Raw genomic sequence first — 27,259 nt, forward strand, 5'->3', positions numbered from 1 at the left:
TTTTTTGGCTTTGTTGTAGGAGAAGAATTGGAGAAGATTAGGGTTTATATTTATTGGAATGAAAATTGGAAAAGTTGATGATTGTACTGTTTTGGGTGGTGTATGTCATGATTACTTGACTTTGCTTTTCTATTGGCTTTTTTTGTTGATTATGTTTCTTTGTCCTCAACCATGAGAGTTTGGAATTATTTATTCAAAAGTGGTTTTTAATTTAATGCCTCCACTTCTAAAAGGGGTTTGATTTCGATTGAAATTGACCAACTGAGTGTATTGTTTTTTTACTATCATTTCACCATCATGGTTGCCAATGAGAAGGAAATGATGAAAAAGAATCTTGCCTGTAATCATATTGTTTTACATGAAATTTTACGGCAAAAGATAATGATATTCGTTTGTCTTTTGGTAATTGGATAGGATGAATGGGCTCGTTTTGCGAGTTAAGATGAGGTTGAAGTTGGTATTTTGAGACGTTATCTAATGTTTTAAGTTAGTAAAAGATGTAGTCTGAGCAAAGAAGCAAAACAAATTAGGCTAACAGTAAAATTGATAGTGTAGAAAGGAGGTCATAGTTGGGTATTTGTATTGATCGGTCGTCTAGCCATCTTAGTATGTTGGTTTGTCGAGTGATCAAGCTGTTTTCCATACCCGAAGTAAGGAAGCCATACAATTTAGGTTAGTAATAAAACTGAGAGTGTAGAGAGAGAGAGAAAGGAGGTCGAGAGGCTACTTGGAGACTATTAATTGATCGGTCGTTTGCCTAGAGATTAATTTGTTGGCCCTGCTGTCTAGAAATGTTGACGCGTTTGTTTACTTAGTGATCAAGTTGTTAACTCTACAACCGCAGATTGATGCTTATAGTTGTCCTAGGTGGCTAGCTCTTGGGTTAACATCTTGCCAAGCTGAGTGCTTGATGCCCTATGAGCTTAGACATTTTTTGAGCTATGGCCTACTTTAGTATTAAACTACAGCTTTACTTATAAGTTGAAATAACAATATTATTCAACTTAAAATAAATAAGAGATTCCATTTGAATATAAAATTATAAATAATTCAAAATATTAACCGATAATATTTTTGAAACCCTAAATCCCAAATCACAATTCTCATGATAAACATATCAGCTGTTTCATGCCAGTAGTTTGAAGTTTAGGTGTGTATTTAAGATAAGTTGGAAGGGAAAGAAAGAAAAGATGGAAAGTTAATTCCATGGACCAAACTAATATCAGTGGGAAAGTGTGAAAAAGAAGGAAAGATACAGGCGATTCGTTATGTATTTATTATTATTTGTTAAAGTTAGGTGTAAACCCTACTTTATATCCTTACACTATACAATACAAATTTAAAAATTAGCTTTTCTTTAGTTTATTAACTAACGGGTTTCATAATGATTACACAAGCTAGGATCCTATGGAGGCTAGTGGATTGCAGAAAATAAATGTCAGGTTTATTTGCAATTGAAGGAATTATGGCTTTGATTTATACACAAGCATTTGCTAATCTTATTTTGCTTTATGTATGTGGAATTGGGGCGTTGGGGGTGTAAGGGAGGTTGATTCCTTGACATCATAATTTAGGCTGGATACTGATAATGATAGGTTTATTTTGACGTGAGGATTAGGAATGGTAATGGCTTTTTTTTTTTTGAATTTAATAAATATGTGAATCTATTTCCAAATTTATTTATTATATGCATTATATCCGAGTAGAGAATGAATTGTATGAAACTATGATTGCACGTCATCCCTATCCCTTTTTAATAGGAGAATGACAAATCTGATCAGCTTTTTCCTCCCGAAAAAATTCAAATCAAACCAAAAATACTAAAAATCAAAGGAAAAATCTGATTTGTCATTCTCCTATTGGAAACGGGTAGGGATGACGTGGAATCATAGTTTTGTACAATCCTTTTTCTATCCGAGTATTATCATTTATATTATCTATCGGATATTCAAATATGTTAAATATTAAATTATCGGTCGGATATTCAAATATGCTAAATATCTACATTTGGTAAGTACAAAAATATTTTTTTTAAATAAAAAATTTTAAAAAATAAAACAGATAATGGACTCAAATATTTTCATTTGAACCCATTATCTACAAAAATAAAGTAGATTAAAATATTCATTATCCAAATCCATAGTTCGTATATGTAAATTGAATTCGAATAATTAATATTTAAAGACTAATATATATGCATCCACTTTAAATTAGTTGCGGATAGTAATTAAAATATTTGAATTCATAAATAATAAGTCGGACATCCATAAATATTTCAAGCTACACTATCCATTGCCAATTTGCCATCCTTGGTAAGGATATTGCCCTAACATAGATTGTACAATGTTAGAAGAGAGTTGTGCTACTTTCGGCTTGCTTCAACGCTTAAAGTTAGATGTTGCTTGATAAACTGAAATTTAAGTGTTGAAAATTTAAGTAATAAAATATTTACTTCTAAATTGTATAAGCGTTGAATATATATAAAAAAGTATTTGATAAATTTAGTAAAATATAAGTAGATAAAAGTAAATAATAATTTTAAAATTTTTTTATTTATTAGTTTTAATGTTAATAACATTTTATATTATTTGGATGGTGGAGGTTGAGCCTATGGTTGTTGCTGCATAAAAATTAATACCGACTGAAATTGTGCATTTTGCTCCCAAACCTGTATATGTTGTGATTGAAGTATCGGATTATGTTCCTAAAGTAGCACATTTTGTACTTGTATATTCTCCATCTTTCTCCTATCTTCATCTTTTTCATTCTTCCTTTGGCTTCATCTAGTTCTTTGGCTATTTATGTGAAAAAGCATTTCATTAAGAGCCAAATCTGAAGAACTGAAATGGAGTCAGACCTATTTCGGAAATTTGCACTCCTCCATTCCTCTTCACTCCAAACACTTCAATAATAACCCGATTTTCAAGTTTTTACGCATCCAATGAAGTCCCTTCTAGTGCAGCATCTTGTGGTGATTTGAAAAATAATACAGGTTCAAGAGCTAAAAGAGATGAAAAATTAAAGAGAGGACTAAAATGATTTTTTGTAAAGTTGGAGGGTTAAATAAGTCATTATGCATTTTTCAACTATATATGAACATTTTTGCAAAAAAAAGAGAGACTATGAACACGGCAAAGTGGCATAGCACCATATTTTTTCTATATATTATATAACAATGGTCAAGTTTCAATTTTGGTCTTTATACTATGCTCAAATTTAAGATTTAATTTTTGTACTCCAACTTCTTGACATAATTGGTACCTCAACTTTTACGGTGTATTAGTTAGCTCAACATTCTTTATTTTGATTAAAATGATTATGTAATTTTTAAGAATTATTAACACCATTAAAAATATTTATCATATTCATGTCCATTGCAATCTTTTTTTTCTTTTTTCTTTTTGGTTACACGGTTACTGTATGAGCATTTTTTTTTAAAAAAATCAAATTGTCAGTCCAATGAATTTAGTAGAAAAATCTAATGGTGTTAACAATTAAACTTGAATTTTCAAATTTGAAAAATAGAGAGACTAAATTTTTAAAAATAAAAAGTATGAAGACTAAATTTTAAATGCATAAAGAGTATAGAGATTTGACGTATATTTCAACCTTCAAAATTTTCTTTATAATTTGATTAAAAATAATTAATCTAACACGAAGCATGATAAAAAAGATATTATTTTAACGTTGAACCCTCATAGTAGACCTGTCCATGGGCCGGGCCGGGTCGGGTTCGGGTCGGGCCCACAAAAAAATTTTCAGCTCGTTTACTAGGCCCGAGCCCGGCCCGGCCCGTTTTTAATTAACATTAAAATTAAAATTATTTTTTAATAAAATTAAAGCTAATTGTTATTAAAATTAATTGTTAGTAAAATTATCAAATTATTAATTGTTAATTGTATTAATTGTTGTAATAAAATCTAACATTTGATTAGTAAATTTATCAAATTATTAATTGTATTAATTGTATTAATTGTTGTAACAAAATCTAACATTTGATTAGTAAAACAAACTTGATGTTTTATTATTATTATTTTGTAACACTAGTCAAGGAAATGGAAGTAAATAAACTTAAAATAAAAAACTATTATATTTTAAAAATAAAAAATATATATTTAATATTTTTCGGGCCGGGCCCGGACCAAAAAAAATCTTGCCCGAAGCTCGGCCCATTTTTTAAACGGGCCTAAAATTTTGCTCAAGCCCATATTTCGGGCCTATATTTTTACCAAAACCCTCTCATGTTTCGGACGGGCCATCGGGCCGGGCCGGGTCGCCCGGCCAATGGACAGGTCTATATGAGCCTCATAGAGTGTTATTTAATAAAAAATAAAAAATTATAGACCCAAGTATTTGGGGGCCATTTCCGTTGAATTGGCAGCAAGTAATGGTTAACTGATTGACACCCTCTATGCTGCAACTTTCCAAAGCTTAAATGGTAGGCCAAGGTTTCTATTTATATGAAAGGCTATAGCAACAGCAAACTTTGGACTTTTTAATATATATAGACTTCTTTTTAACTTTCATAAATGGGTATCTGATTTTTTTTTAATTTATGTCCACATCATCGGATTATCTATTCTTATTGTTGATATATTATAAAAAATTTAAAAAATTATATTAATATTTTTTAATATTAATCTCATTATAAGTTTTTATAATATACATTGTTTATGGTACGATACGATACAATACAAACTACTTATAGCCCTTCCTCAACCCTTAAATAGGAAGATAATGCGTTTCAGCTTACTCGAATCTGCGTCCTATTGCACTAATAATAATATTGATACCAATCGAGCTAAAACTCAATCAGCAAATTATATTAACATTCATATATACTTATAATTTAATTTGAATATATATATATAAAAAAAGCTTATTTCAATTTCTTCGAATGGTTAGTATTCAAAATTTCTTTTAAAAAGTTTGGAACGACAATGACAATGGCACGCCCGTTAACTTAGGCTTTATTTCTTATTTTTTATGCAATAAAATAAAATAAAATTCTTCAAAATAAACTTTACAAAAAGAAGTTGGCTTATAATTCAAACTTTCACAACGATGTGGTCCACTAATTTATAATAATGTAAGCATAATACAAAATACATAAATATGTAAATTTATTAAAATATCAAATTATATATAAATAATATTATATGTTGTACTTTTCATAATATATAATTATATGTGTTTGAAGAACAAATTGATAGAATTTGTAAATATGAAAGATTAAATTTATTGATTTATTTAAAATTAAAAATGTATAAATATTAATGACTAAATGTGATATTGTACCTCTTAGAAAAAAGTCATATCAGTGACCAAAATAGAAATGATCAGGAAATCGAATATCCAAATATATGCAGCACCCCTTAACCCAAAAACTAAAGCTTTGCATAGCAAGTAACAATCACAAATGCCAACCCATAGAATGAAAAAATTTTAGACATCAACCGCCACATTTATAACATCTGAATATGGTTACAGATTTCATTATAAACCTCAACCCTGAAACCAACCTTGTAAAAACATCTACACGTGCTTTCTAAAAAGAAAAAAGAACACTTAAATCTATCCTGATTACCAGAGGCAATCAATCTTTTAATATCTGCCACCGCCATCTAATCTCTTCTCCATCCAGTCGATTATATCCTGCCCTATTTCTTCACGTTCCGGTTCAAACAGAAGGTCGTGCAAGAAGCCGTCATAGAGCCTTATGTCTTTGAACTTAGAGCCCGCTTCGTTGTATAAATCCTGGGAGGCAAGTGGATCAGTGACTTTGTCTGCGGTTCCATGAAGAACAAAGAATGGGACCGTCACAGACTTGAAGTTTTGCATCAAGTATGATGAAATGCGTAGTATTTCATGCCCTGTTCGGACCCTTATCGGACCAGTGTAGACCAAGGGGTCGGAGTACTTGGCCAGTAGTGCAGCAGGGTCCCTCGAAACTGGGATGCCCCTCTTGTTTGCACCTTTGAATTGGAGCTTGGGGACAACCAGAGAAAAAAGGGGAGCAACAGCCTGCGTGTGGACAAAATGTACAAAATTCAACATGGAGAAAAAAGAGAAGCACTTTGTCATAGGCAACTGAATTAACACCAGTCCCATTCTTATTCTATATACAATATGTCACCGAATACTCTGACTATATCCTAGCATTATCAAATGGAAAAAGAAAAAGGTTGTACAAACCCAAAGAAACTCACACTTACCATAATATACATGGCATCAACATCATATACAGTTATCGAATCCTGGTCCAGCTTAATATACGAGCTTCAAATTTTGACATGCCCATCCATAGTTTTAAATAGTTAGACTCAAGCCTATTTAAGTTCGTTCATATAATTTTTATTTTTTATTTTTTATTTAATGCTTACTAATTTTATTTTTTTTCTTTTATTAAAATTTTAAGCATAAACTACTTAAATATTTTTTTAATATTTACATTATAATATATTATGTGTAATATTCATATGATATAAATTTTATAGTGTATAAAAATAAAATAAACATAATATATTATCAAATTAAAAGACGAGGCAAACCAAACCAAATTTGAACCTTAAATATTAAAGCTCAAGCCAACTACTTTTAAACCCAAACCCATTTTGTCAAAACTTCAATCCCCAAATAAAACTCAAGAGGCAAGTAAGGCATGATTTAGCACAAATATAAACCAAGAACAAGAAGCAGCAACTGACCCTAACAATGGGATGTGCTGGCCTAACACGCAGGGCTGGAGATGTCAGCACAATTCCCTCCACCATTTCTTCAATATGAGGATATGAAGCTGCCTGCAATGTTGCACCCTTATTACCTCAACAGTTTCAGTTGATAACAGAGTTGCTTAAAACTAATATATAGATAAGAGTACCTTTAGAACCACAGCTCCACCAGTTGAGTGGCCAAAAAGGAAGCAAGGTACACCTGGGTTCTCTGTTTTGATCTTTTCCAAGAAAAACGCCTGAAGTAAGACAAGAGACAGTGCTCAACACCAAAAACTTGAAACCCTAATCCTAAAATGACCCAAACCAAAAACATCTCAACCCAAAACTACCGGAAATCAAAATAACCCAAAACTGAATATCCTGAACCCTAAACCTTAAACTCTAAAACGACACAGATATGAGATGACCCGGCTGGAAAACGCTAATGAATCAGAATATTTTAAAGCCTAAATGAAACCGAACCAAATTTTCCTAATCTGAAATCAATCTGACCCCCCAAGGTCTAGGTTCATTAGTAAATGGTTTACCGTCAAAGACAAATGCATCTCAAGTGCACATTGAAAGGATACAGAGAAACTGAATGAGAACTTACGGTATCTGCAACAACATGATCAAGTGAAGGAACATATCCATGCAATCCATCGCTACCACCATGACCTATATAGCAAGAAAAACTATCTCATTCACTACAAAACAAAGGAAAAGAAAAAAAAAAAAAAAAGAAGGCATAAACATAGACTACACTAGTGTCAAATTATGTACCTATCCAGTCCATGGCATATACACCATAGCGGCAAGAAGTTAGTTGCTTAGCAAATTGAGTATACCTTCCACTGTAAATGAACACCCCCCATGAAACAGAACATGAGAAAGAAATTGAAATTCTTAAAAAGAAACTGAGATATGTTCATGGGGATCAATTAACAAATTAATGTTTTACCTATGCTCATTCAAGCCGTGTATAATGATCAAAATTCCCCTAAAATCAACAAAACAAGAAGCACTTAGGAGGAGATACTAGAGTGAAGCAAAAAGGCAAACATAATGAAGGCAACTACAAGAAAGGAAAGAAACATTCTCATTAAGAAAGAAAGAAAAAGATTAACTTTGAATAAAGGAAAATTATTTCTTTACTTCAATTCATCGACGGCCGGCAACCAAGATCGGCAAAACAAGGCATTTCTTCGGACCCCAAAAAACAGGGACGTGCCCCATCGACACCGGACCTCTCCGTCGGCGGTTTCGAACCCCATGTCCCAACCCTCCGCTAAAGCTCTCCTTCTCAACGTGTCCTCCTCTTCCCGCCTCCATACCGACCTCCGCCTCGCGGTTTTAGCCTGCAACTGCGGCGCCTCATCGGCAGCTCCGACCGCCGTCTGGCGTCGGCGAGGGAAGAGGAAGAGGAGGAGATACAGTATTATTGATTGAAGGAAAATGAGCGGTATTCTTAGCGTTCTTAAGATGGGGATTATACGATTGCTTGCTCCCGACGTTAATTGCTCCATCCCCGTCTCCCCCGCCATTGACATGGCAGAGAAGGAAAAAAAATTAAATAAATAAAATAAAATAAAACTTCGTTAAAAATGGAAAATAATGAAAAATTAAGTATTACGTATATATGGTATGAAGGAGAACGAAGAAAAAACCGATAATGTGGGGATTCAGTTCGGATATTTATAGCGCGCGGGGTGGTTTTCGGACAAGGAAACTACTAAAAAGGTTTAATTTAGTTTTCATCTTTTTATTATGCTGAAATTAAATATTTAACCTTTTTATTTTTTTTATCAAAATAATCCATCTATTTTAATTTTCCTTAATCTGATACTGTATTTTTATAATATTATTACATCTAATTTAACATTGATTTTAAAATTTTTAGTTTAAGATTTAAGTGTTAAGTATTACGGTCAAAAAATGATTTTAAGAATACAAAATTTTGATTTTAAAGTTGATATTGCAAAGTACAAAAAATACATTTAAATAATATTAAAATTATTTTTGGATGCCATAATCCTCCATGTATGTCTTATGGTACATAAGATTGTTTTTTTGGAGGTTCGTGATTGTTCCTTCTAAGAATGTCATCTCTAAAATTCTAACTTGAATCATTCCCTTAAAAATACAATATATCTTACTAATATATCCACTGATTATTGCTAAAAAAGTACTTTTTAAAAGTAATTATGAACAAAGCTTTGCTAGGTCCAACAATAACACTAATAATTTTTCGCATTAGAGTGATCACGCCGATTCCTTAAGCTAATTTTTTTTATAAGTTTAACATGGTTGATTGGATTTCGACATAAAGTCATCATGTCGATTTCTTAAATTAATTTATTAAAAGTTGAATAGGGTGATTGGATTTTGGCATAGGGTGATCACGTTGATTCATTAACTTGATTCATTAACTTAATTTATTATAAGTTGAACATAGTTGGTTGAATTTTCACGTGATCTATTATTAACATTAAATAAGAAGAGATTGAATTATATTGAATTAAAGTAGAATGATTAAATTTCTAATTTCAACCTAATATAGGGACTAAAATCAGAATTAGGCCGAAATAGAAACCAAAATTAACTGCGGCTGTAACGTGGAATTTTATGATTGAGTGGTGGATACGATCTGAATTTTGTAAGCAAGATAAACGGTGATGATATGGCGCGTGCGTTTTATCATGGGAATAGGAAAGTGAAAATCTGGTTTCAATTCTATTAAAAGTGGAAGTAAAAAAGTCAAGGTTACACAGCTCGAATTCGGCGTAGCCAGCTTGATGGCTCGGCTTCGAGCCGATTGAGTTTTAAGTTTTAGCGGCTTGTCTTTGGCGCGAATAATTAGAGGGAAAACTGGTCAGCAATTTGATTGAATCACTGAACAAAATCTATTTTAGGTGAACTGCATTTTATTTTTAATTATGTTTAATAATAATTTTAGTTTTAAGCCTTTACTGGTTTGATTCCCATAAAATTTAATGCCAAGATACATTTATCCACTTTTATGTCATCTAAATTGTGATGAGAAAAAAATAAAATTATGTTAGAATTATTCTAAACAATACAATCTAAAAAAATAATATTATTTTAATATTTTAGTTTTGAAGATATCGGTTAATAAGAAATTTTTTTATTAAAGACAACAAAAATGATCATTTGGCGAACTTATTCAGTTAGATAAATCAATCAATTCTTGTGTATTATTGAATACTGAAACAAAATATTTTTTCTTCTATTGCAATGCATATTTGCAAAGCATAAACGTTGTTATTAGTATCATTGTGATGCTTTCATCTTTTATCTTGTATGAAGCCTAATTCAGTTCAAACACTCCTTCTCATGCTTTTACTAAAAATGACATAAGCAAGTTGTAATATTTAGGAAAACAACAAATTATTAGAATAATAAAAATTGTAAGTTTAAAGGCAACCAAACTAAGTCATACGTGTGAAGTTTGAACACTAAAAGCTAAGCCAGCCAATGGCACCATGCGGCTAGAGGTTACTTCCGCAAAGCCACACGACGTAAATTCTTGAAAGCATCGTCACCGCGTGTCATTCTTGAAAGCAAGCTCCACAATCACACACACAAAAGTTTTATGAAATAATTATTGGTAAATTACACAATTAGTCACTAAATTATGGGTGAGTTTTGTTTTAGTCACTTGATTAAAAAGTTACAAATTGGGCATTGAACTATTTTAAAATTTTCATTGAAGTCACTGGACTGTTAAAACTGATGCTATATGGTTTTTTTCTATTTGCTCCGCCTGCAAAAATCAAAAGCTCTATTTTCCCTTCTCTTTTACAATTTGGTTCTTTTTTATGAAACAACTTTGGACGTCATGAGTCAAAATCTGCAAACTAAAATTCACACAGTTTTTTCTCCGATCTCCGATATTGACCCTCAGTGATGCGGAATCCCGGATCTAGACACAAGAGAAACACAAATTAGAAATAAAACGAGAATAAATAAAATTAGTTAAATAATAAATAAATAAAGATAGATTTGCCCTATGGAACTCTTGGTTAACTTGTAACCAAAAACGCCAATGATTGAGCGGCTCCCTACGAAACCCCTAGAAGAAGAACCTCTAGAAACACCGATGAACGGGAAAGAAATTTGAATATTTGCAACTCCGAAATACCCTCGAAAAGTAACAAACTCCAAATTAAATAGCAAGAGAAGAATCACTCTACTCTAAAAAATTTGCCTCACACAAATTTGAAAGAAAACAAATACTCTTCTTTTTTATTCCTCTTTCAATGTGTAGAAAATAAGCCTATTTATAGGCAAATTACAAGAGTAATTGAATCCTAATAAAACTCTTTAAAATTATCTAAGAAAATAAATAAATAATAACCTAACCAATAAAATTACTTAACTCATAAATGATGTGTTCCAACCAATGAGAATTAAGTAAATAATAATAAGATACATAAAAATTAATCCACCAATTTATGGGCTTTTACTATTCCAAGATTGGTCCAGTGAATTGCATTCCCGTATTTATCAATGTCACGAACATGATGAATTAAATTTGTTGCAACAAAGTCTTGGACAAAAGCATTCATCTTTGATTTTAATTGTCGTGCCTTGCTTCGAGTAATTGGACCACTAGGAAAGACAACCCTTTAAGTGTCACCTCCTTGGCTCGTATCATTCTCCCCCTCTTCAAGAAGATTCGTCCTCGAATCTGAACCTACATCAAATTCAAAAGGAGAAAGATCAGAAACATTGAAAGTAGCACTAACACTATACTCACCAGGAAGATCAATGTGATAAGCATAGTCATTTATTTTCTCGAGTACTTGGAATGGTCCACTCCTCGTGCTTCAAGTTTATTCTTTCTCTTAGAAGGAAATCGTTCCTTCCTCATATGCACCCATACCCAATCTCTAGATTCAAACAAGACTTGCTTTCGCCCTTTATTAACTCGATGTGCATTGGACTCATTCTTTTTCTCAATGGCTTTACGAGCCTTCTCATGGATCTCTTTCACTAAATCAGCTTTCCTTTCACCATCTAAATTAGCAATCTCATTCAAAGGTAAAGGAAGCAAATCTAAAACAGTAAGTGGATTAAAGCCATATACAATCTCAAAAGGAGTAAAACTTGTGGAAGAATGAACAGAACGATTATAAGCAAACTCAACATAGGGTATCCATTCTTCCCAAGATTTAACATTCTTACCTATTATGGCTCTAAGCAAAGATCCCAAAACTCGATTTACCACCTCGGTTTGACCATCAATTTGAGGGTGGCATGTAGTAGAGTAAAGTAATTTAGTACCTAACTTACCCCATAACACATTCCAAAAGTGACTAAGAAATTTTGCATCTCTATCGGAAACGATAGTCCTTGGGATTCCATGTAATCTCACAACTTCACGAAAAAATAGATTGGCAACATGGGTTGCATCATCAGTCTTATGGCATGGAATGAAATGAGCCATTTTAGAAAATCGATCCACAACCACAAAGATGATATCTCGTCCACGCTTTGTCCTTGGTAAACCTATTATAAAATCCATTGAAATGTCAGTCCAATGTGAACTAGGAACAGGAAGAGGAGTATATAGACCATGAGGCATCACAGTGGATTTAGCTTGTTTACAAGTAATGCAAGTAGAGCAAATTTTCTCAACAAGTTTTCGCATGTTAGGCCAATAAAAATGCTCATGTAAAACATCATAAGTCTTAGTGACTCCAAAATGACCCATAAGACCACCACTATGAGCCTCTCGAACTAACAATTCTCGCATTGAACACTTTGGTAAGCATAGTCTATTATTTCGAAAAAGATAGCCATCATGCTTATAAAATTTATGAAATGCACCATGTTCACATGCGTCATAAATGCTTGCAAAATCAGAATCAGTGGCATATAAATCTTTAAGATACTCAAAACCTAATAACTTAGTATGCAAAGTACTAAGTAAAGTGTACCTCCTTGATAGAGCATCAGCCACAATATTATCTTTACCTTTCTTATACCTTATAACATAAGAAAAAGATTCAATGAATTCAACCCACCTCGCATGTCGCTTGTTCAACTTACCTTGTCCCTTTAAGTGCTTAAGTGATTCATGGTCAGTGTGAATCACAAACTCCTTTGGTAAAAGGTAATGTTGCCAAACTTCTAATGCCCTTACCAAGGCATACAACTCTTTATCATAGGTCGAATAGTTCAAATGTGCTCCACCAAGTTTCTCACTAAAGTAGGCTAGTGGTTTACTATCTTGCATGAGGACGGCACCTATACCTACACTAGAAGCATCACATTCAATCTCAAAGGTCTTTTCAAAATTAGGTAAAACAAGAATAGGAGCATTACACAATTTATCTTTAAGTTCATTAAATGCTAATTCTTGCTTATCTGTCCAATGAAAAGATACATTCGTTTTAATAAGTGCCGTCAAAGGCGAAGCAATTGTGGAAAAGTTACGAACAAACCTGCGGTAGAAACCGGCTAACCCAAGGAAAGACCTTACCTCAGAAACAGTTTTAGGGATAGGCCATTCTTTAATTACCTTTATTTTCTCCTCATCCACATGGATTCCTGCAGAACTTATCACAAAACCCCAAAAAACAAGCTTATCCATACAAAATGTGCATTTTTCAATATTAGCAAAGAGTCGTTCATGCCTTAACACATCCAATACTAATTTAACATGCCTAACATGATCATTCAAAGTTTTGCTATAAATCAGTATGTCATCAAAATACACACGACAAATTTTCCTAAAAAATGTCTAAGTATGTGGTTCATTAATCTCATGAATGTGCTAGGAGCATTAGTTAAGCCAAATGGCATGACTAACCACTCATACAGGCCATACTTAGTCTTAAAAGCAGTTTTCCATTCATCACCTTGTTTCATTCTTATTTGATGGTAACCACTTTTTAAGTCAATTTTAGAGAAAATGCATGCACCATTAAGCTCATCCAACATATCATCTAATCGAGGAATTGGATATCGATACTTTACCGTAATCTTGTTGATAGCACGACAATCAACACACATTCTCCAAGAACCATCTTTTTTTGGGACGAGAAGTACAGGAACCGCACAAGGACTTAGACTCTCACGAATCAACCCTTTCTCTAAGAGATCTTCAACTTGTCTTTGCAACTCCTTAGTTTCTTCAGGATTGTTTCGATAGACTGATCTATTCGGAATACTCGAACCAGGCACAAAATCAATTTGATGTTCAATCCCTCGTAAAGGAGGTAATCCCTTAGGCATTTCAGAAGGAAATACATCCTCAAAATCCTGCAAAAGATCCACAAAACAACTAGGCAAATATGTATTAGGGTTAGTCATAACAAAGTTTTTCCTAAACCTAATTATTACAAATGTTTGTTTTGTACAAAGAGCAAATTTGATATCTCGAAACCTAGCGAATAAACTCACTTTCTCATCTCGTGACTTGTGTGTGCAATCACTCACCAATGTTGGGCATTTAAGTTGGCTTTTAACACTAATGGCCTCTTTACTCTCAGCCTTTTTCAATGATTTTACCTCACTTCCCTTACCCATCTCACTAGCAAGTTTGAGTTGATCATTGTAGACTTCTTGAGGAGGAAGTGGAGCCAAAGTAAACTTCTTTCCAAGGAACACAAAGGTATATTGGTTAAGGAACCCATCATGATTTACTCGTCGATCAAACTGCCATGGCCGTCCAAGTAATATGTGCCCAGCTTGCATTGGAACAACATCACACAAAACTTTATCAGAGTATCTACCAATGGAAAATGAAACTAAGCATTGTTTAGATACTTTTACCTCCCCACTATCATTCAGCCATTGCAAGCGGTATGACCTTGGATGCTTCACATAAGATAGGCCAAGTTTCTCAACAAGGGAAGAACTCACCACATTGGTACAACTTCCACTATCGATGATCAATGAACTAGGCTGTCCACCAATCAAACATCTCGTGTGAAAAATGTTATCTCTTTGTTCGCACCCTTCCTCTTTAAACTGGACATTTAAAGCCCTTCGAGCAACAAGTGCTTTCTCACCATACTCCAAGTATTCTTCGTACTTATCATGAGTATGCACATCATCAGCATCTTCTAAAGGAGGCATCTCATCTTCGTTATCAGACTCAAAATCAACCTCGCCATCTTCTCGAATCACCAATGACTTTTTATTAGGGCATTCTCGAGCATAGTGACCCCTTCCTTGGCATTTGAAGCAGGTAATATCTTTTGGCTGCTTAATGGCGTTAGGAGAAGTAGAAGAAGACGATGGAGCTTGATTAGTAGAAGTAGAACCTTTAAATGAATTAGGCATACCTCTATCTTTGGAGTAAGTTCTAGGCTCATTTGGCTTGAACCGTGCATCTCTCCCATTCCACAATCTATCATCTTGTTTTTGCCAATTTCCTCTCCAAACAGGATTAGAAACTGAACTAGCACCCCTCGGTGTCCCTTTCTTTCGTAATTACTTTTCAATGGTGAGTGCGGTTTGAAGCATCTCTTCAACATCCATGTAGTGTTGTAACTCAACTCGATTTGCAATCTCACGCTTTAGGCCGGCAAGGAATCTAGCCATAGTTACCTCAGCCTCTTCAACAAGATTGGCTCTAATCTGAATAGTCTCCATCTCTTTGTAGTAGTCATCCACAGATCTATCTCCTTGAACAAGATGTTGGAGTCTTTGATGGAGTTCTCGATAATAGTATGGTGGAACAAACCGTTTTCGCAAGATGCGCTTCATTTCAACCCAAGTAGTAACAGGTTGTTCTCTATAAAGAATCCTGCTTTTACATAATTGATTCCACCATGTTAGTGCATAATTAATGAACTCAGCGACAGCGTATGTTACCTTTTTCTCATCAGAGTAATTGTAACAAGCAAAGACTGCTTCCATCTTTTCCTCCCAATCAAGGTAAGCATCAGGATCATTCTTCCCTGAGAAAGAAGGAAATTTTGGTTTGGGGGTGTCATTGTTTCGTTCCACCCTTTCTCTAGGTACATACTCGGACTCAAAGTCATCATCAAAAACATGGTCCTCCCTTCGTTTAAAAGTTCGATCTCGCGAATTTGATCGGCTTATAAAGGCTTCATTCAACTTCTTGTAATTATCGGCAATGTATCTTTCTTGAGTTGTAAGTTTTGTATCAAGATACTCCCTTTGCTCTTGTAACATCTGGGTCATGCGATGTTCGACTTGAGTTTGTAACTTTTTCATCTCTTTTTGTAACAACTCGACCAAAGGATCATTCTCTCTTTTTTGCTCATCCTCTTCATTTTTACTAGTTTGGGATCTAGTGAGCGGCATGGTATCTATGAAAGATCAAACAAACAAGAACAAGAAAGAAAAAAATAATAATAACCTCACTCGTTAACTCTCAAAAGAATAACTCTCTGAATGATTCAAAACTTGTAAATATGTTTGGAGAGGGTTACTAATCAAGATCAAATAACGAAGGTGCAAACGTCAAAGAAACAATGAAGGCCCTAATTGCTCTAAGAGGCCAATAAACTTGACGATGCAATTTGTAATGGAGGCTACACGGATGAAGGAATTGTGCGTGCCTTTAATATCTGCTAACACAAGAAGAAACAATGTGTTAGAAAGCGTAAGAGAAAAAAAAACGTAGACCTGCAACGATCCCTAACTCTAGAGTCAAAGAAAAGCTTTAATAAAAAGAAAACTTAAGAAAACTTTACCCAATTTAAAAAAACAAAAATCCGAAACGTTCGGTGTCTTAAGATTTTCAAAAAAAATTGAAGCTTTAATTATACTTGAGTCAAGAAAAGAAGAAGGAAAAAATTCAATTTTGGAAAAAAAATAAAAAAAATAATAATAATAGGAAAAGAAGAAACCTACGTATGAGAGGTAGGCAACTTTTTTTTTGCGCTATTTGCTTTTTTTTAAAGATTTTTCTCAACTCTTTTTTTTTTTGCGCTGTTTGCTTTTTTTTTTTAGATTTTTCTCAACTTTTTTTTGCGCTTTTTGTTTTTTTTTTATTAACTAATTTTTTTTAAATCGACGAAATCGATGAAAAGTGTTTTTGATATTTTGACTCGTTTCAGGTATGATTTTAGCTTCAAAAATAACACCGAATGGCCTGAAACTGATACCAACTGATGCGGAATCCCGGATCTAGACACAAGAGAAACACAAATTAGAAATAAATGATGTGTCCCAACCAATGAGAATTAAGTAAATAATAATAAGATACATAAAAATTAATCCAACAATTTATGGGCTTTTACTATTCCAAGATTGGTCCAGTGAATTGCATTCCCGTATTTATCAATGTCACGAACATGATGAATTAAATTTGTCGCAACAAAGTCTTGGACAAAAGCATTCATCTTTGATTTTAATTGTCGTGCCTTGCTTCGAGTGATTGGACCACTAGGAAAGACAACCATTTGAGTGTCACCTCCTTGGCTCGTATCACTCAGATCGACTTAAATCTAAGATATGTTCTTTTACTCATCAATGAATACCGATCCACTGTATCGATCGTCTCGCTAGAGGAACTTTGAAAGAAAAACTTAATAACTCAATGACTTAAATAAAAACTATTGAATAGTTTTGTGACTTAAATGAAAATTTTCGAATAGTTCAGTGACTAACTTGAAACTCTTTTTAGTTAAGTGATTAAAATAAAAATTTACCCATAATTTTTTCTTCGAATTAAACTTACCCATAATTTAATAACTAATGGTGCAGTTTACTCATAATTATATCACGTCAATATAAATTATTTTTATTTAAATTTTATCAAATGCGAGAATAAGAGTGATAATGTGATAAAATTTGAACGAAAAACATGTTTGACGGAATGTGATTGTTTAATACAAACCTTTTAAAGTTAACTTATTATTTTATTACTTGAGAATTGTTATGACACCACCTTATCGAAATGGATATATATGGTTAGTTTAACCATGTTTTTGAAAAGTGTTTTTAAAAAAAAATATTTTTTAAAAATTTGGTTTAATATTTGAGTATTTAGTATTGTTATCAAAACGTGTTTTTAAGAAATAAAATGTCAATTTTAGACATGATATTATCAAGTTACAAATATGCATTTAAATAATATTCAAATTAAATAATTTATTATATTTTAGTAAAAATATAAAAAATTTTATAACTTGTTGTTAATATTTTAATATATTAAATATATATTTTAAATATTTTTAAGCAATAAGTATTAATTATTTATAAAATTTAATTAGAATATATCAACTATATTTTACATATTTAAATATAACTATTAAATATTTGTAATTAGATATTAACACATTTGTATTATTTAAAAAAATATTTTTTTATTTTTAATTAATGATTTTACCACATTTGTAATTAATTAAGCACCAAGAAAAAAGAAGGAATGAAAAGTACTATGTTGTTGGAAGGGTGAAAAAGTAATTAAGCACCAAAAATACTTTTGGTAGAGGTTTTGGTAAAGAAAAAGCTAAAAATTTTAGCTTCTCATTTTCAAAAGTAAAAAATTTTAGCAAACAACAGTTTGTTCAGCATAAATTTCTTTTTCTAGAAGTGATTTTCAAGCCAAAAATATTTTTTTTAAACACTACTAAGACTTTGTTTAACATTGCTTCTCAAAAGTACTTTTGGGGTGAAAAGCACTTTTGAAGCTAGGAGCAATGTCAAATACACAATTTTTTTAAGTCAAAAGTGTTTTTCAATAAGTAAAGCAAATTTTTTTAGCTTTTACTTTTGGCAAAAGTGCTTTTAGGAATAAATGACAATTTGAACCCTTATAATGTATTTTATATAATATTTATATGGTGTATGTAATTATTTTCTTATTAAAATTTATGTTATTTATAATATTATATATTTAAATTTTTATTGGTCATATTTTATTATTTAAAATCTAACTTCTATATTCGAATTAAAATTTATGAATAATTAATATTAATTGCTTAAAAAATATTTAAAATTTATATTTCATATATTAAAATATTAAAAAAAAAATCATAATAAATTATTTTTTTATTATTACTAACGTATCATAATATTAACTAATTTATTTTTTAAAATTTATATTTCATATATTAAAATATTAACAACAAATTATAATAAATTATTTTTTATATTCTTACTAAGATATCATAATATTAACTAATTTGAACATTATTTAAATACATATTTATTACTTTATAACACAATGTCCAAAATGGATATTTTATTTATCAAAAATACTTTTTGACAGCAATGCTAAACACTTAAATCTTAAACCAAACTATTTAAAAGTATTTCTTAAAATCACTTTTTAAAAACACTTCTCAAAAACAATATTGTGGATATCGTAAATGGTGTGGAAAGTTATAAGAATGTTAGAGTGAGAAGGTTGAAGTTGAATTTTGGTAGAGTGTAGGTTATATATGTTGTGAATCGCAGGGGAAGTCTTTATTGAGGGAAATTGGTTGGGTGTAGGTCTTAACCATCGAGCTCCTTATCAATATCAATAGTTAATAATTTCAGCAGTGAAATCAATTAATGAAGATTTGATTCGATTAATTATTAATTGAACACTCTGGACAAAGGTAAAGCATGGAGATTTTTATTTTCTCAAAAGAAACACTGAAGGATATAAATAATTTCCTTTAAAATTGCATAAAGATGTATTTAATTTTTATAGGAAATCATTTTTGCCCTCATTTTCCTAACTTTGGCTTCCAGCTATGTTATGTTATTGCATAGACCTTGATCAATTTATTATTCCAAAACTCCATTGATGCTTGTGTATTTGAATCCACGGTTGATGATCTTTCATCGCGATTTTAAAGCTGTTTAGACATAATTATTGGTGTGTTAATTTCCACTTATTATGTCTCTTTTGTTTTATATGTGAAAAAGGAAGGCATATTAATGGATGATCCAAAATGAAGTTGCCAACCACTTCTGGTGACAACAACATCCTTTTCTCCCCTCTGCCCCAACTTTATACTGACATTCTTGGGAGTGTAAAAAAGAGCCTCCATCATTATTTTCATTAGTGAGAAATATATATTTAGTTATTAAATTTAATCATTTTGAATTTCTTTTTATCTAAATTAATCTTAAAACTTAAGAATTTTTCTAATAATAATATTATACCACGTAATCACTTAAAAATATATTTTTTCAAATATAAATAATGACGCGATTTAATCTCAAAGTGCCACATCAAAATTAAAAAAAAAATTGTCAAGTTTCCAAAATGTGGACCAAAACCATTTTTAAAGACCAAATTGAAAAATCACCAATTTTTAAAGCAATAAATTAACGGATGAAAGAAGTCATAAATTTTTGTACTTTTTCATAAATTTAAAATATTTATATTTAGAAATTTAGTTTATTTATTTTTTTATATTTTAAAATTTAGATTCAATTATAAACACTATTAAAATGGTTTTAAATCTAGGCTCATTCCATCGTTATTTACTAAGTTACTTGGTAGCAAGTAAGTATTTTTATTCTTTCAAAAGGTTATACCAACAAAGTTAACTAAATAAATTTAATAATATTAACAATTAAATTTAAATTTTAAAATCTAAAAAATATAATTTAAATTCTTTAAAATAAAATAGAAAAATTAAAACCTTCAAGTTATTTAGTAAAATATGTCGAATTGATAAGGGAAAAGAGAAAACGTCACTGTTTTTCAGCTATTTTAGGCAGGAGATTGAAATAAAAATTAATGATTTTTTGGCGCTTCAAATTAAAAAATTGTTTTAATTTTTTTAAAGCTTTTGAGTTTATGAAATCATTCAAAATTAATGGAAAAGTTCATGTTTATTAACTTTGTTGACGTGGTAATCCATGTCATATGTATATCATATTAGTAATTAATTAATTTTTATAAATTTTATACTTTTAAATACTTTTAATAATTTATAATTTATAAAATATTTTAATATTTTTTAGAATTTTTAAATTTTTAAATTTTTAAAAATTAATGTGATTCTTCCATGATGAATGTCAAATCAACAAACATTAATTTTTTCGTCTATTTTAAAATGATTTGACAAACAAAGCAAGTGTAAGGGTTAAAAAAGATGAAAAATTAAATTAAAAACTAAAATAAATTTTTATTAAAGTTAGAGGGACAAATAAATCATTATGCCAAAAAAAATGGTATAAAGTGTAATTTCATTCGTTGCGTTTCTCTGTCAATTTCACTAGTGTTGTTAAGAAATTTAAAATTTAACTTTTAAAATATATATATTTTCATTTGATGTATTTTAAAAATCCAAATAATTTATATTTAGTTAAATTTTCTGTTAGTCCTCTATATTTATATGAAATTTGAGATTTGATACTTATACTTTAAACGTTAAAATTTCAATCTTTTTTATTTTTTTCGATTTAAAAATCCTAGTCTAATCACCATCATCTTTGTCAATTTAACAATCTTTTTTATTAATCATATCCCATGTCATTTTAACTTGATAAATTTTGACAAAAAAACACTTACTATTTTAATGATTAAATTGATATTTTTAAATAAAAAATAGGAGAACATAATTTTTTACTTTTGAAGTAGGGATTAAATCTCAAAATTTACAAAATAAAAATGGTAACAACATAATTAACCTTTGTGTTTTAAAAAAAAATTGACTTGCTTTCGGCTAAATAAATTCCAATTAAAATTCAAAAGCTTTGAAAAGGAAAGAAGTAGAGAGATGATTGCAATTGGCTTCCTCACATTATCACATGATGGTTTGATAATTATGGATTCTATAAGCAATAGGTCATTATTAACCAAAGAAAGATATGGTGCATGTTATTTTCAGATAGGGACTTCTATTTATTTCTTTCTTTTACTATTTCAATAGCAACAATACTTTTCTAGTTTATAAATGAAAGGAATATAAAATATGATTTTAGGTAGTGATAAGATTATATTATATGAATATATAATTAAAATAAGTATACTTGGCGCAATAATAAAGACATTATATTGCAGGCATGAGAATTTGTGTTTAAATTCAAGTAAGCCTATTTCTCTCTCAATTATCAATATATACATATATGAATATCCTAAAGGCTTTGCGGTTTGGTAGCTTAAAAGATTATAGATAAAAAAAACACATAAATATTATGTGTAATTCATGTGAGAATTAAAAAAAATTATTTTCATTAATAAATTAAAATCAACTAATTTAATTTAATGCTTCTAAGAAATGATTTTTTTAGAACCATGGATATTATTACAATTTAATATATATATATATATATGTAGATATGAACTTGTGGTCCAAAGTAGAGAAAAATATATGATGGCTTCAGGCCGAAACAGTGAGATTTGTTTTGGTTAGGCAAATAGGGTCCAAATTAGGTTGATAATTTTAGAGTTCTATATTTGATATATTGTCTGGGTTATAACTTTGTACGTTGTTAGTGAATAACATGATGGTATATTTGGATTTTTTTTTACCATATCACCATTTAGTTTACTAGGAATATGTAGAATTATACACTATATGTATGTGAAATATAAATAAAAAATAATCCTATTACAATATTAAAAGTTATACAAAACATTTAATGGTATAATAAGAGCGGTTCATATTATATGAGACACAAAAAATCATTAGAATAAAGACGATTCATATTATGAAAAGGTATAAGAAGGGTCTAGATTGGATTCTATCTCATGATGATCTCTTTGTAGAGTCTAACTTTAGCCCTAGCTTAGGATGTGAGTTGGATGTAATCTTTTTGGTAATTGGTGAACTTGGAGAGTTGAGATCATTAAATAAAATGAGACTCTAATGTGAGTGTGACAGTTATCCTTAATGGCTTGAGGCGATGATGTGAAGGTGGTTCTTAATGGTGTGGGCTTCATATCAAGGTGTGGGTGATAACTTGACATAGGGTATAACAAAATAATATTAGAACATATTATACACATGTAATTGCTAATTGCACAGACAAATTGGGTCTAACATGTCAAATAAATAAAAAACATTATCCTCCTAAATTTATTAACATTATTTTTTTAATATGTCAAATTTAAATTGTTATTTTAGTAGGTATACATGTATTTATAATTTGATCCGTGTGTTTTAAACGTGCTCCACATTAAATTCGACTTGCTTTAATGCATAAATTGATATCTTCATTGAGAGAAAGACCTAACTACTATAATATGGATACATGGATATAATGTGGAGCATATTTAAAATACATGGATATAATTAAAAGCATGTATGTGTCTTATGCACAACTTAAACCTAACATTTTAAAAAATAGACAATGTCAATAAAATTTAAGAGGACTATTTTTTTAACTGTCACATTCAAATTATCCATACAATAGACACTTGTTTATAATTTGATACTGTATTTTAAATATACTTCATATTAGATTCGAGATAGCATTTAACGTCCAAGCTAATAGTCAAGTTAGAATAACATTATAGATACAATATCGATACATTGAGGTCTCAATTAAAAAACCTTATAGTTTAAAATTTAATTTAAAATATGAGTAATTAACAACAAAAAAAAGAAAAGAAAAGGAGAATTATCTTTGTCGAAACCATTTAAAAAAAAACGGGGATCGACTTAGAAATGGAAATGGGAGTCGCCACCGATCCTTTATTGGGGTGTGATTGGCTCACCTTAAAACGATTTTGGTCTACGAGATTTGAGAAAACATGTTTGGGAGTCGGTTATGTACGATGAAGGATTAGCACCCTCGTAACGCCCAAAATTGGTACCGAATCAATTGTTTAATGTTTTAATGTCGAAATTTTGAAAAGATTTAAAATACGATCCTTTGAAAAGAAATTTGAATAAAATGGATTGAAAGATCAGACTCACTTATAAATTGTCACACTCAGTAAGTTAGAGTGCAACATTTTAAATCAAAATTAAGTTTATCTTTTGACATTTAAAACCTATGCATTTTGAGAAGGATATCTGATTATTTGGGTCAAATGAGAAAATCAAAACCCAGTAAGTTAGGGTTCGATTCCACAGAATTCCTAAATATCGAATATTGCCTTTATTTGTTTTTGTCAAAAGAATCCTCGTCTCGAGGAAAGGCTATGTCATATCGAATAAGTTAGGACACAACATATCGACTTCTCGAGAATGAATTTATTATTTACTTTTTGAAAAGGATATCCAATTTCTTAGATGCAACGAGGAAGATTGGAATCCAGTAAGTTAGGACACAATCTTTTCGAGGATCCAAATTTCGAATGTCGCGTGGCTTTGAAAGTTTTTGAATAAATTGGTTTTGATACTTAAGTAATATTAGACACATCTTTGAATGAGTAAAAGCGCAATGGAATGATAGTGTTCGACGCGATGTGAAAATTCGTAAACCACAATACATGTTAACGAGCATAAATAAATCAATAAATACCAATAGACGAATACCATACATAAAGATAATAATCTCATGCCATGCACCATTTAAATACTAATAGGAACGATTAGCAATAAATTGATTGTATAATACAAAATAAATTAAAATGAAATAATCGTAAAATAAATTTCAAGGTAATAACTAAACATTTTTTAAAAATAAATAGGATTTAAGATAAGATACGTAAAACAATTTGAATAAATGGTAATAAAAAAATTAAATAGATAGCACATGAAAACAAAATAAAATAAAAGACTAATACAAATCGATTTAAAGCTAGTGTTATGGAATAAATTTAAAATTTTAAGTATAAAGCAACTAAAAATAAAACCACATAAAAATAATTTAAAATAAATCATTTGCAAAGTAGGTTAAAGTAACACCTAATAAATTAAATATGATATATGAAAGAGGATTTTAAAATAAATAGATTTAAGAATGATCAAACTTTAAAATAGCATGTAAAACACTTCAAACTAAATAATATATATACGTACATATATTAAAAATAGGTGTTATATACAATAGTTTAAAATATGTAAATAAAGTAATTAAAGATGGAAATGAAATCGTTTGAAATGTAAAATATATCAAAATAATTTAAATAAAGGTTAAAATCGAATTGGAACTACCACAAAATACGGGGTATAAATAATAAATAAAGAAAAGAGGTCAGGGACCATATTAACATATGCGCGAAGATAACAAGGATCCAAATAGAAAATATCCCAATAACCTCTATGCGCAGTGCTACGTTGGACTAGAATGCTATAAAAATAAAATGCTTGATGCAATTCGAAATTAAAATAAAATAAGGCGAAATAGATAAAATGATTTTGAGATAAATTATAAAACCAAGGGGACCGTATGCGCAAATAGACCAAACGCCCAAAGTGCGCGGATCCATCCCTGGATCGGGTCACCACGCGGGTCGATAGCCGACAAAACGGTACCGTTTGGATGAATGATATAAATAAAAAAACCTAAACAAGGTTCATTCAGTCAGAAAAGAAAAAAAACAACAAGGGAATAAACCCTAAACGATGCCCCTCCCTTCTCCGTCGCCTTGAAAGCCAGAACTCTCCTCTCTCTCGTTCCGATTAGGACAGAGTAGAGGATGGCTCCAATGGCGCACAAAGGTAAGATTCTTCTTCCCTTTTCTCTTTTATTTTGTATATATTCTATTACATATAATTAATAGCAAACAGAAAAGGAAAGAAAAGCAACCGAAAAAAAGAATAGTAGAGAGAAAGAAGAAAACCTTCTCTTTTTTTTTGTATTGATCTTTTTTTGTTTTTGATACAGTCTCTGTGCGTTCCTTCGTTCGGTTTACAATCGATTTTATATCGAAACTACAAAATAAAGAAAAAAGAGAAAAATCTCATTCTTTTTCGCTATTTTATCTTCTTCCTTTTTTGCTGCTTTGGGCTTGTTGTTTGCTGCAGGTATGGGTACGGAGACGCGTGACGTGGCTCGGCGCGTACGAAGGCAGAGGCTAGCGTGGAGCGGCTCGGAGGCGTGGCTCGTGGGGCCGAGGGAAAACCCTGGTGGCTGCGGCGCTGGAGGCATTCTGGAAACCCTCGGGGTTTCTGAAAATTATTCAAATCGGGCCATAGTGTATTGGGCCTAGGGTTTTGGGTATGGTTGTATTTGGGTTTGATTTTGGGCTAGTAATTTAGGTTTAGGTTTGGGCCGTGTTGATTTGGTCTGTACGATTTTTGGCTTGTAACTATGGACTGATATTATTTGTAAATGGACTTTTAATATTTTTACTTTTATGTTGATTTTATTTATTTTTAGTGGGCCCGGGTCAAAATTGGGCATTACAATCTTTATTAAATTGGTTGATGTTTGTGAACTCAAGTGGCCCAAACCATTTTTCCCCAAATGACTTCAATATAGATATTCCCTTAGGGGTCTGGGTTCATAAGCACACTTATTATGGTCTAGCCCACTTGAGAATACAGAGCCATTAGAAAGTAATTGGTTAGGTTGAAATAGGTTAATTGCATGTGAACTTGATCCAACTTTATATTAAAATTTGTTGAAGTAGATTTTGGGGTGTATAAGAAAGGAAAGAACCAATTTTTGTATTGCGAAGTTAATCCAGAATACTAAATAATCCCTACAAAATATATATAGACAACTTCAGTTCTGCACTTCCAAAAATGGATTTAATTCAACTGATTTTACCATTCCATGGGATTTCATGCAAATTGGGAATAGAGTTAAAAAGGGCAGGCATTCTCATTTAACTTTGTTGACCCTAAAATTTACACACATAAACACTAATTCCATGTCGGTTAATTTGGTTGTGGATAAAAAAAAAGAGCAGTATTAAAAAGAGTTTTTATTATTTATTTCAAGAAAAAAGCAAAAATCCTACTTTTTCTTCCTTTTCTCCGGGACCCATGTGAATGAAAAAACCCTCACTTTTTATTAAATATGTATATATATTTGTGTAATCACATGCAAGCTTTGATGTAGTTCTCGTGAAAATGGAGTTTTCTAGTTTATGAGTGTTAATGTTGGCTCAAAAACGATCACACTTGGAAATTCGTATGGTAGGAGTAGACCATCTCGTGAGTAACCATAAAAACCTGATCCAACAATAACTTTCATCAAGGCATCCCAAGTGTCATTACATTCCTAAAACTGCCTAGTTCTCCACTTTACCTGACTTCACTCATTCTCGGTAGCTTTTCTTCCATTTTATACTTTAACATTGGATGTAGTTAAAACTACGAGCCGCCTCCCTCTGTCACTTTACTTATTCCTATTTAACCATTTTAGTTTAAATTATTTTAAATTTCAAACCAAGTTATTAATGAGTCTGGAACAGCTGTTTTTCATTAGGTTTAAATCATTTCGAGTTATTTTAAGTTATTTAATTTGAGTTTACATCTTTTCAAATTATTTGTTAGATAATTTTGGGTGCAAATCATTTTAAATTATTTGTAGAGTAACTTTTTGTTCATATTATTTCAATTATAAATTAACTTTTTATGATTAAATCGAGGGTGAAAATCTACATTTTTCCGGACCTATCTCTCTATTTCTCTCTCTTATTAATTGCAATTTTGAGGCCGCGTTAATAGTTTCAGCAGTCCATGTACATTTCCCCAAAGACTTCTAGAGAAAAATTACAGCATCTATATATAACTTAAATC

General features: G+C 30.9%; 1 protein-coding gene and 1 long non-coding RNA gene across 2 annotated transcripts; one reads left to right on the plus strand and one right to left on the minus strand.

Moving 5' to 3' along the window:
* Nucleotides 1-5,375: 5,375 nt before the first annotated feature.
* On the minus strand, nucleotides 5,376-8,397 carry LOC107901521 (monoacylglycerol lipase). Its single transcript, XM_016827578.2, has 7 exons — nucleotides 7,869-8,397; nucleotides 7,675-7,713; nucleotides 7,497-7,567; nucleotides 7,327-7,391; nucleotides 6,881-6,970; nucleotides 6,708-6,800; nucleotides 5,376-6,024 (listed from the first exon to the last, which is right to left on the minus strand). Exons 1-7 carry the CDS (start codon nucleotides 8,261-8,263, stop codon nucleotides 5,605-5,607), a joined length of 1,173 nt encoding a protein of 390 aa, XP_016683067.2. The 5' UTR covers nucleotides 8,264-8,397; the 3' UTR covers nucleotides 5,376-5,604.
* A 16,643-nt stretch (nucleotides 8,398-25,040) lies between these two features.
* LOC107901522 (uncharacterized) lies at nucleotides 25,041-25,865 on the plus strand. The gene is made up of 2 exons (XR_001685284.2): nucleotides 25,041-25,228; nucleotides 25,535-25,865. It is a non-coding gene; the product is annotated as an uncharacterized lncRNA (long non-coding RNA).
* The last annotated feature ends 1,394 nt before the right edge of the window (nucleotides 25,866-27,259 follow it).

The sequence above is a fragment of the Gossypium hirsutum genome, chromosome D06, assembly GCF_007990345.1.
Source record: "Gossypium hirsutum isolate 1008001.06 chromosome D06, Gossypium_hirsutum_v2.1, whole genome shotgun sequence".
Lineage (NCBI taxonomy): Eukaryota > Viridiplantae > Streptophyta > Magnoliopsida > Malvales > Malvaceae > Gossypium > Gossypium hirsutum.

Coding starts and splice junctions, on each gene's coding strand:
- LOC107901521 (XM_016827578.2), bottom strand. CDS start 8,263: ATGTCAATGGCGGGGGAGACGGGGATGGAGCAATTAACGTCGGGAGCA. Junction 7,392..7,496: donor ATATGCCATGGACTGGATAG/GTACATAATTTG, acceptor CTTGCTATATAG/GTCATGGTGGTAGCGATGGA. Junction 6,801..6,880: donor GTGGAGCTGTGGTTCTAAAG/GTACTCTTATCT, acceptor GCAACATTGCAG/GCAGCTTCATATCCTCATAT.